This window comes from Spodoptera frugiperda, chromosome 31 (assembly GCF_023101765.2).
Source record: "Spodoptera frugiperda isolate SF20-4 chromosome 31, AGI-APGP_CSIRO_Sfru_2.0, whole genome shotgun sequence".
NCBI classification, from domain to species: Eukaryota; Metazoa; Arthropoda; class Insecta; order Lepidoptera; family Noctuidae; genus Spodoptera; species Spodoptera frugiperda.
This window is the reverse complement of record NC_064242.1, coordinates 1,003,984-1,018,340: the sequence shown is the minus strand read 5'-3', so window position 1 is coordinate 1,018,340 and position 14,357 is coordinate 1,003,984. Positions and strand designations below refer to the sequence as shown.

At 35.8% G+C, this 14,357-nt stretch overlaps 2 protein-coding genes across 3 annotated transcripts; one reads left to right on the top strand and one right to left on the bottom strand.

The window, feature by feature from the left end:
• The first annotated feature begins 717 nt into the window (after nucleotides 1-717).
• LOC118276268 (leucine-rich repeat neuronal protein 3-like) lies at nucleotides 718-3,826 on the top strand. Its single transcript, XM_035594519.2, has 2 exons — nucleotides 718-2,057; nucleotides 3,194-3,826. The coding sequence occupies exons 1-2, from the start codon at nucleotides 949-951 to the stop codon at nucleotides 3,456-3,458; spliced, it is 1,374 nt and encodes a 457-aa protein (XP_035450412.2). The 5' UTR covers nucleotides 718-948; the 3' UTR covers nucleotides 3,459-3,826.
• Nucleotides 3,827-7,357: 3,531 nt separating this feature from the next.
• On the bottom strand, nucleotides 7,358-14,276 carry LOC118276265 (vang-like protein 1). Of its 2 annotated transcripts, none has more exons than XM_050707506.1 (6): nucleotides 14,037-14,276; nucleotides 13,728-13,864; nucleotides 12,040-13,011; nucleotides 9,744-9,931; nucleotides 9,153-9,265; nucleotides 7,358-8,908 (listed from the first exon to the last, which is right to left on the bottom strand). In XM_050707506.1, the coding sequence occupies exons 2-6, from the start codon at nucleotides 13,811-13,813 to the stop codon at nucleotides 8,600-8,602; spliced, it is 1,668 nt and encodes a 555-aa protein (XP_050563463.1). In that variant the 5' UTR covers nucleotides 13,814-13,864; nucleotides 14,037-14,276; the 3' UTR covers nucleotides 7,358-8,599. The 2 variants fall into 2 exon arrangements, with proteins under 2 accessions (XP_050563463.1, XP_050563465.1); XM_050707508.1 differs by having other exon boundaries at nucleotides 9,750-9,931.
• Nucleotides 14,277-14,357: the final 81 nt, after the last annotated feature.

The following is a 14,357-nucleotide window of genomic DNA, read 5'->3' as shown; positions in this document are numbered from 1 at the left end:
TAAGAATTCCTAAGTTTTATTTCACTTAGTTAATAGGGTAAACGATTAATTTTTATTTTAAGGTCGTCTAGTATATTCTTATAAAACGTCTTTTGGAGTGAGTTTATAAAACTCACTCCAAAATTGACGTTTTAAGTCAATAGTGACGTTTTGAGCTCCCACTCGTATAATTTAATTCGTTTTATGAAAGTATTGTTTTTGTATACGATAAAATAAAACAAAATATGTGTCTAATATCTTTCCATTGTTTAAGTGACGGACTAAATAGATGTTTAATTTTCATACCCCGTCATCATCCCTAGTACTGTTTCTAAAGTTGTAGATCTTGTTTGCAGCGTTAAAATTAAATTAGATAGTGGATAAAAAGGACTGTATCTTCTGCCAATGTATTATATTACGCATAAATATATTATTGCCTAAGATTACTACATCTGTTTAATTATAAGTATTGTTTCTCGAATAGATACCTAAGTACATATGTATTTTAATTATATCTCTAGAATATTACCAACTGCATAAATACTTCATTATATAATAAGAATTTTTGTGTAAATAAACAAATAAAATTCATAAAATATAACTCTTGTTTTTGTGTTAAATAACCTAAAGAAAGACAAAGGGAATAGTTAGGGAGACATGACACATTCATTACAGGAAAATAGCATTCGTAAGACGCGCAATAACATTCTTTGTCTCATCAACAACTCAACATTTCACTACACAGTGCATAATGTAGGTCAGACTTCAGACATAAACACACAAAACGGCGTAATTTTCACTTTAGAAAATAATATATTTGATAAATATATGTCGTACAAGTCTATCAAGTGATAAAACTATTCACAGCGTCATAAGTGAAATGACCAAATAAAACATCGATAAGAAATTATCTAGCGGCGATAAGTGTTCATAGTTATCGCTCAGTACCTGGGCTAGACACGCGGCAAAATGTTCGCGTTCGTATTGATACTCGGGCTAATATTACAAATAAACTGTGCGGACATCTGTGATAGTGACATCTGTCTGTGTAAACGGTACAACAGTGACAAAGAACAGGAGCTGGAAGGTGTACAAGTGGTGTGTGCGCACAAACAAGTCAATGTGCTACAAAACAACTACACTCTGCCCGATCTAGCGCACTCGCTGGACTTGTCTTTCATTAACATTTCCACCGTACATTCCTCGCCTCTACTAACATCCAACGTGCTAGTAGAGTTAATTCTAAACGACAATGTAATCACACACATCGATGTCGACAGCTTCCAACTACCAGAACTAAAGAGACTAGACCTAAGTAACAATCTACTGGAGTTTATAGACAAAGACACCTTCAAAGGAGTCAAAAAACTAGAATATTTAAACCTTGCCAACAACAGGTTCACTACATTCACAAAGCTTATGTTCCATCGCTTAAGCAACCTCAATGAAATCATCCTGGACAACAATAACTTAGGTCCTGTGCTAAGGAACTCGAATTTGTTCGACAGAAGTGGTTTCGGACTGACGGACAAGATCAAATCGTTGAGTATAAGTGGCATCAATCTGAACCAAGTGCCCGACAACTTCTTTGTCGATGCCTACGATATGCGGCAACTGATAATTTCGAACAACAATATCAGCCAAATGTTTGAAATCCCGATGACGTTAGAATACCTGGATCTATCAGACAATCCTATCACGGCCATATTTAGCGAAGACTTTGCTAATTTAGTTGCATTGAAGGTGTTGAAACTGAATAATTTGCAGATACAAACTGTCTCTGAGTCTACATTTGAATATCTACCAGCTTTAAAAACTTTAGAACTCGAAAGAAACAGGAATCTTACTTCGTTCAGCAAGCTAGCTTTTGGCAGGGAACCTTTAGTAGACGCTGACAATTTCGCCTTAGAAAGATTGTCCCTAAAAGGATCGAGAGTGTCCAAATTAGATGAAGACTTGTTGACGCCGTTTGGAGTACTGACTGAATTAGATTTACAAGGCAACCCTTGGAATTGTGACTGTCAGATCGCCTGGGTGAAACAGCTGCAAATACCAGAGGAATTAAATGACCATTTGAGGTAAGATGAACAACTTTATGTAGAGATTTTAATTCAGAAATAATAACCAGCTATGTTTTTAAATCATGCTATACGCAGGTACGAGTAGGTATGTCTAGTCTTGCAATTATTCTGATAAACCATACGTGATGTAAGCCGTGTCTTAAATATAACGATGCAATCATAATTCGATTAGGTATAATCAACAGTTGAGGAAATGCTCGTGAGTCGTGACACGTCGTATGCACCGAAGTTTATTATTATTATTGCACTTAAGTAGTTAAGTACAAACGCGCGATATTTAATTCTTAACTTGCATCTGCATCTACCTAGCAAGATACCTACTTTCATTAAGTCTTCTAGGTGCCTTTTTTTGAGAGGGGAAAATCATCCAATGACTTCTCTGTGTGGGAGTGTCAGACTCTTACTGACTAAAAACCATCCCGTTCCTACTCCTGCTTTTCGAACCGGAGCCCCGGTAAACCCGCTAGGTAGTCCGCAGCTCCGGATCTTCTAGGTGCCTAGTTAAGCCTTAAAGGCCTTTAATCCAGTTCTATGTTTTCCTTAATCGGTATCCGTCTGGCGGCGGTCACTATTTTATAGATGGGCCCACTTCACCCAAGGTCACTGCCCTGTCCGTCAATCAGCAAATATTTACATCTTTACAGGGGATGTGGACACCTAAGGAGGGTGTGGTCTCTAAGACCCCTTTTTGGCTAAGAGCCTTTTAAATGTTTTTCATTTCTCTTCTGATATGGGAAAGCAATTACCTATATCTCCTTGCATTCCTACTAACAGCAACCATAAATAAAGACCAATCTAATGCCACTTTATTTAAATACAAAAGAAGAAAATATAATTTATGGAACAGGAAAATTGCAAAAACCTTGGAATCCATAATGCTATAGTTTTTTAAACAATGGCGCATAGAATTAGCTATGCATAGTTTGGCCATTAAATCCAGCGCCAGTAGCGCACTAGATAATGCGCGGTTCGACCTTGCCAGTATTGTAGATCTTAAAGTATTTACTGTGTAAATATGAGTCACCGACATTATCACACGCAAATAGATTACCAGCTGATGAAGAATGACAATATTTAAATTCACACTTAAGCTACTTTTTACATGAAGCTTAACATATTTTTTTATTTTCCAGATGTGCCACCCCGCGGAATTTATTCAACGCACGAATTTTCGACTTGAAACCAAAGTACTTTTTATGTAACGAGAAGCACGCTGGTCTCATCATAGGCGTGGTGTCGGCGTGTGCGACTTTAGCCCTTATTGCCTTGTGGATATTTATCTGTTTGCCTAAACGACAGTCCAGGTGCCAATTCATTCAAAATATGTCGTCATCCACTGCAGCATACAGCGTTCTTCCTTTGGCTTCTAGTTATAACAGTCATGATTTTAATAGGTAGACATTTTTTTAATTAGGGTCCTACTAGTATTATAAAATTATTATAGATATAAATTTTTAACCCTATTGCACTTTTTCTACTCTATATCTTCTTGAAATGTTGTTACCATATTGTTGAGAGTATGGAGAAGAATATGGGCTAAATTCATGCGGGGAAGACCGCGGGTGAATGCTAGTATTTAAAAAAGCATATTGTCGTTACAATAGCATTTAAGTTAGTGTGTAAGCACAGATATTTTATCATGAACAAATGCTCTTATTGTGTTCGAGTTACCAAATTATGTGATCGTCTTAGCTTAAGATAAATATTAGAAATAAATAATGTTATTATGTTATAAATAAAAGAATTTGTTACTTTGATAATAAAAACCGTATTTTTATTTATTTATGAGTGAGATCTAACTCTTAAACAATATGACATGATTACCAATAGGGGTAGACAATTTCCATCACCAATCGAGCAGAAAATAAGACCTAGGACAACGCTCCGTCTATCCACTTGGTCATTCGTGCAATGCATTCACTACTAGTGTATATTTTGCTTTTCATACTGAAAATATTATTACCCAAAAACCTTATTGCAAAGAAACAAGCTGTTCATTAAAAGACTGAATTAAACAACATATCTAAACAGTGAGCCTTTGTCTTAAACCCTTGAGTACAACATACATACCTATATTAGATTTATCAGAAAAGATAAAATAAATCTGTATGACAAATCAGAATGACGCAGTAATCGGTACGCAGAATAAATAGCCAGTACAATGAACTATATTCTTCTTCCTTTGTTTGTAAAGATAACGTTTTTATTCAAATTAAATTAACATAGAAATCTAAGATCGACGTGAAAAATCTGTGTCGATTATCTAGAATAATCTAGATAAACGTGGTACGTGTATGATACGCTTAATGCATTTTACATCAGATATGAACCTTCCCTAAGGGCTAAGAGGTACTTAATTTCTAGAGGTTTGAAATAAAAAGCAGACATACAAAATTCACTTTATATAATTTAAAAATACAAAATGTGTACAAATTGTTTTACAACGACTAAGATATTGTGCATCATTACATCTATAGGCGTTCATTGTGCGCTGAACTGAGTCTTTTCAACATAACCAATTTCAGTTAGCCATTTGGTTTGTTTATTTTAATAAATTAATTTTATAAATGCTGATGGGCAGTAATAAGGAGTTAAGTATATTTTTGTAACTACAAAACATTTTGAGCATATTTTTCACTTTGGCAAGTACCAGTTGTTTAACTGATTCAGAAATATACTAATCGCAGAAATTGCTATCATTAATTCTATTTAATTTACTGCCAAAACCCCGTCCAGAGTTTTTGACGTCATATCAGTTGCCAATTTCAGCCAAAATTAAGTTTACTTTTAACCCAACTAAATAATGATAGCTAGGCAGTAACACGCGTTATTTGAACTAATCCTGCCACCAACTTAATAAGACAACTGACCATCAGCTTACACTGGCCAATTATTCATTCTTCTAACTTCATTTAAAAATACATTATAAACAATAAAATTAATAAAAATGTCCTATTAGCCTATTTACCTATAATTTCATGGAATAATTTCACATTTTATTACAATATTAATTATTTATTCTAAGCAGGCACAAGCATTTTACAAAAAGGCTGCGTTTTGAGCATTGATATACAGCAATAGCTGATTTAATGAGGCGTGTTACAATTTTGATATTTTGATAGTCATACAAGATTGTTTTCAATAACCAATGCTGATGAAAGTACATGGTACAATGTATTTTCTATGGAATTAGGGTAAAACAACCAGACTGATCACCTGATGGTAAGCGATCAGCGCTACCCATGGACAGTCGCAACACTAGATGAGTCACAAGTTCCTTGCTTGCTTTCCAAGAAGGTGGTATACCCTTATCTCGAATTGATAAACGTTTTATTTTTTATTGCATGGATGGCAGTTTTTTTACGATATCCACAAATTATTGTCAAGCGTCTGCTAGTGACAAGTAATACTCATGATGAATATGGAACTAAGAACCGCAAGCCACTTTAAATATTGGTTATTGAAAACAATTTAAAAGACAAAAAAACTCCACCTCTGATATAATAATTCTGTGATATGACAATACACATCGATATTTAAAAAAGGTTTCTAAATCTCCAAAATTGTCAAAAATATATTTGATAAGTCTTTATAGAAAGCTTAAACATAAAAAAATAATTTACACAAGACATTCTTGAAGTACATTGAAGCCGATAGTCTTTACAGAGATTCATTTTTTAAGCAATATGCCTTTAGCACGATAAAAGCTATCAAAATTACGTATCAAACGATTTTAGACCTTAATTATTTTACAAATTAGCTACGAATTCCAAGCGCTCTTTGGTCATATCAGCGACACCCACACATTCATAATTGTTCTAAGCACAACCTCATTCACTTGCGTTTAGTGTAAAAAGTATTTAAAAATGTTCATAAAACCAGTCTTACAACTGTCTTTTAATAATCTTTGTATATTTTAAAATATTTATTAATAATGGAAAATTAATTTGTAAAAAAAATACTTATCAATCATACGCATTAATGATTTTAAATACTGATTTTAGTAGCTTACGAATTTCGAGCTAGCCCGACTAGTTTCGAACTAAACCGGAGCTCAACTTCACAATCGAGCGTCGAAGAAGCCCGAAAGAAGTTCACCATTTCAATAAACATTTTAAACTATACCACTTAAAACTAAGACTATAATTAAATAGCTGCCTATTTTACTTAGTTAACACAATAAATATTTAATATAAACCTATGATATGGTATAATTAGAATTAATATAAGAATATACAATATACTCGAGATTCATTCGTCTCCACTGGACAGGTATATGCACAATGCGTATTTTTTCAAGTAATACATTTGGCAAGAAATATGTTATTGAAGAACCAGGCATAAACCAGCTTAGTCAAATTATTATTAGTCTGCAAGAATAAATCCAGATTTGATGCTAGTGACAAAAAACAATAACACACACACAACTAGGAGAACCGATCCATTATGGATTCATACAAATATAAATTAGTGGAGAAACGCACTACTACTTTCGAGTTACAGAGGGACTCTTCATCATGAGCAGCGTGCGCAAACGCAACGACGTCGCGTAGCTTACTGGCTGTAGACTGATGAAACTAGTAGAGCTTTCCTGCATTAATTTATTTATGTGAGTAATCCATGATTTTTAGTTAACTATATACAAAAGATGTATAATCTCCTTTTTTAACGTCTGTTAAAAATACGCAAAGTACATAACAGGTTTCCATTACCTAAAATGTAACCTAAACCCTAACTAGAAAAATTGTGCTTAATACATAATACATTATGTAAAATATGACACGAATGTACAAATTGTTTGCTATACACTAATAAAATAATATAAAACATTAAATGCAGTCTAGTCTTTTCTAATTAATGTGTAATAATAGTAACAAAATGGCTGCCTTGAGTTTGTTTCCTTATAAAACTACTTGAGATTCTTCTTTGTTGAGATTCCATTCAAAAATTACTATAATTGAATGGTAAAAATTGGAGTATTTGTATTCACCTAGCTTCACTGACGGGCAGTCTGACAGACTATTATTTATTTCTTTATTTGTTGACGTTTCAAAAGTACCTAAGTATATGGTTTAATTGGAATAAATGATTTTACTTTGACTTCACTTGATTAGGTAAAAAATTGGAGTATTAGTTGCCATTTGATTAAAGTATCGCTGAGTATTTTTCAACGCTCTATTGATATGTTTAACGTGATATCAAAACGTAAAGTAAAATATTATTGTACAACAATATTTAACTTGCTAGCTTGACTTTATTTATATCCCCGTATATCAGAGTATTTTATTTTCTGTGACGTCAAGTTCTAAGTTGTCATTCTTTGTATAAAATAAATCTTTATCTTCTGCAAAGCATACAATCTGTAAGCTTGCATTGGGCTTTTATAATAGAAAAATATTTTTATCAAAATCTTAGAATATGGTCTACCTAATGGTAGAATAAAATGGAAAGTGTTCTTGTAGTCTTACGAAAAATTACAATATTCTAAGCTAGCGGTTTGATTGCTCACCAGAACCCTTAGTACGAGTTTGCTTTACGTTCAACTAAATCGAATTCATTCGAGCTGGCCAATCAGACCGATGAACGCGCTTTCTTCTCGATCACGTTGAACATAAAGCAAATTCGTACTATGGCCCTAGATAGCGTTAATGTAGTTTGAGGTCCGTTCGTTCAATAGAGAATTAGCCAGTGTGTAACTATTGAGCACTAAACTTATGACATCTACATTTATCTTACTTTTTTCCTAACATTTGACAGGACAAACAGACCTCATGCTTCATAACTGCCATCTGGTGAACCAAAAAACAGACATCATTACTTAATTTCTGAACTTTGACAGAAGAGGTCGTTTTATTTTAAATTCACTTACTATGCGCTGCATAATCTAAGATTCAATCCATAAATAACAACCACACAGTACATTAAAACATTTGCAGAAGCCATATTGAATTGACTGCAAAACGAACAGCACATTACTTCTCGAAAGGTAATGAACAGAAGCTTTACTTCGCACCAAATTGAACACAAGCGTTAACAGACGTATTTTTTTATATATGTATATAATTCAAGCTAAGGAACTTATTTACAGTATTTCTCCTCAGAGTTGCCAGTTGAAATTATCTACACTTTAGTAGATGTTTCATATGGCAATATTTAGTTTAATTCAGTTTGACTATCATTGTTATATTGTACTCCAAATGGAAATCTAGATTTGTAGTATAGATTTTGATATTGAAAATCCCTTAGAAAAGGAGACACCGAGTTCCCGAGCCTCACTAGGTGGCGCCACTCGCGATTAGAGTCCAATTACTGTTGAGTAAAAGTTTCCTTAGTAACAGTCATTGTCATTTTTCTTACCATAAACAAATTTTTGTCACTCCAAACACACTTAAGTACCGATATAACATTAGAAATAGATATTATACATATCTACACACAATCTCAAGGGTCGAAAACAAAACTTCTGTCCATAACCAAACCTAAAAGTACTCCGTATGTCATACGAGTCTGAAGTCATCCCTACTACAAAACTCCTCTTGTCAAACGGACGTCTCTGAATTTAGCCGCAAAATGAAACGGTTGCTCTTGGGGTCAACGACCTCCTCAGTCAGTGAGAACTTGGGCAGTTGCTTTATAGTACAAATAAGTGAGATATCACCCTGTCTTAGTTGAAATTCCACATTGTCTGCCAGCGGTCTGGCTAGAAGCTCGTCGGAGATCAGGGACCATCTTTGGATGGGTCTGGTCTCTTGGTCAGCTGCTAATACAGGTCCTTCAACCAGGAATGGTTCTAGGAAGGCACGTGGAGACGCGTCTTGGGAGAGACAGCGCGCTAAATGTGCGAGGACCTGAAAATAAGATGTTTCAGTTAGATTTTTGTCACCTGACATGATACATTTCTTTCTTATTGTAATGAGACGTTAAAAAAACTTTATTTGTGCACTATACTGCTCATGACCATGAGCCCCTAGTGTAACTCGAAACCAGTCGAGTTATCCTGTGAGTTACGTAAATAAGACAAAAACTATGCTCTTGATATAATTATGTTTATAAGTAGAGTTAATTGTCTTATTCTAATGAAGTAGTACTCACCGAGTCAGCGGAGTGCCTCGGTTGCTGTCTCGTGGCCCGCAGGTACTTCTGCAGCGCCCGCGCCAGCGACGGGAACACTGCCTGCGCCGCCTCGCGGGGACCCAGCGCACCGCCTGTAGAATTATTCAAATATTAGCGTACATATAATGCTTTGGCCTTACAACTAGAAAGAATTAACCTAGCCACGAACTCGAGGGTAAGAGTTCAAGAAAAGAAGGTAAACCTCCGAAATAGTCATGTAACTAGCAATCTCCCAACCGATGTTCGTAAAACCCCGTCTTAAGTTCGCTGAAATATCGTATGTCGCTGCAGGAATGAGTCATCCGTTGATCTAAAGGTCGGTTCATATCTGACTGTAACTTGTTACGTCGAGCGCATCATCGGTCGCACTGACCGGAGGTCGATCATGTTGAGACGGTTGAGCTGTGATGACGGTCGCTTGATTTTTTACATTTGTCTTTTCTGTCGTTACTGCGACCGATGAACACGCGAGTCGCATGAGCGGTCAGGTATGAACGACATTAACACTAACAACATATGCAGTTTTCTTTTTTATTCGTTAAAAGTAAAGAAAAGGTGCTAAGAAAGCACCCGTACCATTACTAGACACGCGCACCCTGCGTACATGCGCGAAGGCGTCCTCAGCGCTGGTGAGTAGTCGCGCGCGCCGCTTGCGCACGCGCCGCTCGCGCTCCGCCTCCTCGTAGTACCGCTCGTTGTGCGCCGAGCCAGAGTCGCGGCGACGGGTACTGCCGCCGCCACACGAGCCCGTTGTAGATCTGTTGAGAATAAAGAATGTTTACTTATATGAACAAAACGTACACACATCATATATTATAGAATTAATTGTCAACTAGATAATTATCAGACATTTTCTTGTAAATGTTAAGTACCTACATTATTATATACTTTCTAGAAGAAGAGATACTACTACGTAAAAGATGTCTACTTCATTATATATTTTATCCTTTATTTTACTTTATACTTTATTTTATACTTCATCTATTTGTTTATCTAGAACTAAACATCATACACTACCAGGGATAAAGAAGCACATCCTATCCTATTCTTCTTTTTTATGTTTAGGAATTTAAGGGTTGTTGGGAATCGGGGATGGAAAGATTGTAAGGGGGAGGGGGTAATTGCGCCTCCGGTAACCTCACTCACACAACGAAACACAACGCAAACATTGTTTCACGTCAGTTTTCTGTGAAGCTGAAGTATAGCTCTCCCACGCTTCTCTTAGTTTCAGCTATTATTTCATTACAAATCAACAATTTATTTTATTTTTACTTTATTTCAGTAGTAAACAAAAGATCGAAATAACTAATTCTTCGAAATTACCTTGGGAACCAAATGAACTTGAAATGAGAATGAACTCGGAAGTCTGTGCGAGGCAGAAGCATCAAAACAATTATCTAGCGTCCAACCAGCAGGCGGCAATTAGTGCCGCTCTTTAAAACATCGATTGGACACACTTCTTTTCGGCATCGATGGTAAATCCATTACCACCATGACGGTTACTCTATAAATACCAATCAAAATCGACTTCCTAACTGTTTTATTTTGTTCTAATGAGATTCATGGAGGTCTGACTTGGAAATAGTTTATTATATTGTGCTACTATCATCTCCTAGCGAGTTACCGTGGTATAAAAAGTAACGTTAGCCTATGTTTTATCACTCCAGAAAATAATCTCAAATTTATCCCGATCCCTTCAGCCAGTTTGACGTGATGGAGTAACAAACATACACACTTAACTTACAAACTTTTGCAACTATAACATTAGCTGTGACATTAGTTAGATTAGATTACACAGAATTGATTTTTTTGTTATGGCATGACATGGATGTAATGAATAAGAACATGGATCTAGAATATACCGTCATATTGAGCGATACACTTATTGTCTGTCGTAATAGGAATGGCTATAAGTTTACCCCTTAGTAAAGCCGTAAGTTATTTTAAGACTGTCAAATGAAGGTAGGTTAGTATGTAGGCTTTGTCCAAATTTCAAACAATTTGTGGACATCTGATTGTTGCAATTATATGGGTGAAAAAGGTGAAAATAAACACGATTTGACTGCACGTTGGTGCGGTGACTGGGCAACTGGCTACCGTGCAACGGGTACCGGGTCCGATTCCCGCACGGAGCAACTCTTTGTGTGATCCACAAATTGTTTTGTTGAACTTGTATGTTTGTAAACGCACCCACGACACAAGAGGAAATCCTAGTGGCATGAAAAAAAAAAAAGTAGGTGGGGGCGGCATATTCTCAAATTTTGCCCCGGGTGAAAAAAATGTAGATCCGGGGCTGGTCAAATGTTATACTGTCAATCTAACAAAGACATATTTAAACTAGTTTAATTCAATCATTAATTGTTTCTGCCAACAATAGGATAGGTGTGACAATATTATATACTTCTGTGGACTCCTTTTTAAGCTTTTGTTACTTGCTTTGTGTTTAAGATAAAAGAATTCTTTCATACAATGACAACAATACAACTGTTTCTGTTTCAATTAGGTCAGTATTACTTTATTTATTATCCAATGCAAGTATTGAGATATGATACTCACACAGAGAACAATATTACATTGTCTTTATTATTTGAAATCTACATAATAGATAGTTGAGAAAGGCTATAAAACTAGTGAAATTTACTATTTGTGTTTGGTTAAAAAACGTGAAACTAGAAAAGATATGATTAAAGATGAACTAGATGAAGCCGGCATTTTCTATAGGACTACTCTGAAAAGAAAAGCCGAAACAAACATAAGAACTACATGGTAAATATCCCGCCTTATGTTACTGTTAGTGACCATGTCAATTTAAAAACTTACAAACACAGAGGTCAATAGGTATCATAAAGTGTAGTTTAGCACTCACCTAGCTTGTCCAGGCGTGGCATTAGTGGACCCATCCACCTCATAGAACTTTATACTAGACTGTGCCTTCCTCTGCGACTTAGATATAGGAATCTTCTCCAAATAGGGGTTGTATATCGGAAACTCAGTGTAATACTTCTGTAAAACCCAAACAGCTGCTCTTTGTATACTCAACTGTCCAATGGAATAAGACCTGCTTTCACCATCAGGGCTCCGAACTATCTTTATGTAGTACACAGGCTCTAAATGCCTGATCTCCATCAAAATTACAGCTACATAGTGTATAAACAGTAATGTATCAGCGAAACTGGATACGTAGGATACTAGAGAGTTATAATCAATTGCTTCCTCGCCCACTGCAAGGGCTTTAGTTGCCTCCGTTATTTGAACAATGTAGAACAACCAGTATGAAAATATACACACAGCTAGGATTACCAGTGTCATTGCCCTGAAGACAAATATTCTTGGTAATATTGCGTTTCTTGGTCGTAGGAATACTGCCCACACTCCAATGGCAAGTAATACAAGTTTGAAGGCAAGAGAAAGGAGTATTCCTTTACATTCTGCTGTGCAAGAGAGCAGCTGTATCCTCTGACTTGGCTGTATAGCTATATTATCTGACAATCCAGGGAAGAATCCAATCTTTGGCAGCACTACCATTGCTAATGGACTCACAAATGAGACAAAGGACAGTCCAAGAGCTATTGTTGTGCCAAAATATCTGGTGCACACAAAACCAATTCCATTATCTGACTCCATGGGCCAGTTGCTGACATCCTCCATGGATTGGGAGCCCTCGGAAGTGTTTCCAGTGACTGCGGTAGTGTTTTCTCCCCAGTTCTCATCCTGTGGCAAGATTTGGACCTCTATAACTTCCTGACCATCTCTACCCATCTCCGGGTTGATGTTTACACTGGTTTGGAATGGTGCCATTGTGTTATCTGAAGATTCTTTTCTCTGTGACTTTGTGCTCCTGAAATAATACACAGTAACTAATTAAATAGAAGACATTTACATACTAATTTCTACATTGTTTAACTTAAAGTCAGAGTCAAATTATTTATTCCAATTAAATCATACACATAGGTACTTTTCAAACATCAACAAAGAAAGAAATAAATAATAGTCTGTCAGTGTTATTTTTGTATGTTCATGTTAGTATTGGTGAAGTTGAATCTCTAAAATCTGGTTGACAAATCAAAGCATAGTCCAGTACCCATGTTAATAAACTCATAACAATTACATTCAAAGCATGGCACACATAAAGATTCCACCTTAAAAGCTGGTATACTCTTAAACCAGGATCTTGTCAAAATAACCATACATAAAACAGTTATTATTTAACAACATTAACATACACCTGCCATGCATACTATATGTTTTACAATAATCCCAAAACAACTTTGGAATATTAATGAGAGTTTTATGTACATTCCTGATTCTTCTCACTTTACTGAGCAGTTGTAGGGCTTAAGCGCGATAACATAGTAACAGTTATTTGGTGGGAGGACTGTAAGTTGTAATTATGATCCTATCACACTGTAATTAACTTAGGGGAAATTCCCATTGGGTTTGTAGCAAACATTTTGAGTACAATGGGAAGAATTTCGAAGTATTAGTATGCAGCATTGAATGGAGGGTCATAGTTTCTACTTTTAGTTAAGAATGAACCGTGAAGGTGTCTCTCACCGGGTGCTTCGATGCGTGTGCTGCCGGTGCCTCGAGCTCCGTCGCGACCGGCTGCTCAGCTCAGACCTCACCGACTCCGTTTCCATTGTACAGCCTCCTCTCTTCGATCCTATCCATCAGCACTGCACCATAAACACCTACACCAACACACAACAATTTATAACACCAAAATTACGAGCAATTAAAATGCTTCACGGAGTGTGAACACGATGTAAAACATGATGTCACATGGAAAACATTACACTGCACTAGTAAATTGTATGCTCCACTTATTACTACCAAATTTTAACAAGATTTCATTTAAAATACCTTTGCATTATTGAAAAAATCATAAAATTCCAATTAGAGCGTCTCACACGAATGTCGATCAAACGGATTCATTCATTTTGTAATAACCAACTTTGTTGAAATTACGCTCTACAGTAATCAAATATCGGAAGTCTCATTTTAGCTGATGCGCTATCGTATATGTCTGTCACTCTCTTTCAAGATGGCGAATAGTTCTGTATTTGGGCGTATAATATTTTATTATCTCTTGCATTCGTTCAGAAACTACATTGCTTTAACTTCTACTTGCTAAAATATTATTATTTTCTTATTTTTCCTTGACCAATATTTAAACAGTATCTT

What these genes read in the sequence shown, in the direction of transcription:
- LOC118276268 (XM_035594519.2), top strand. Translation starts at nt 949, where the DNA reads ATGTTCGCGTTCGTATTGATACTCGGGCTAATATTACAAATAAACTGT. An exon ending in GAATTAAATGACCATTTGAG is followed by an intron (nt 2,058 to 3,193) that starts GTAAGATGAACA and finishes TTTATTTTCCAG; the next exon opens with ATGTGCCACCCCGCGGAATT.
- LOC118276265 (XM_050707506.1), bottom strand. Translation starts at nt 13,813, where the DNA reads ATGGAAACGGAGTCGGTGAGGTCTGAGCTGAGCAGCCGGTCGCGACGG. An exon ending in CACACGCATCGAAGCACCCG is followed by an intron (nt 13,012 to 13,727) that starts GTGAGAGACACC and finishes GTATTATTTCAG; the next exon opens with GAGCACAAAGTCACAGAGAA. An exon ending in CGAGGCACTCCGCTGACTCG is followed by an intron (nt 8,909 to 9,152) that starts GTGAGTACTACT and finishes TCTTATTTTCAG; the next exon opens with GTCCTCGCACATTTAGCGCG.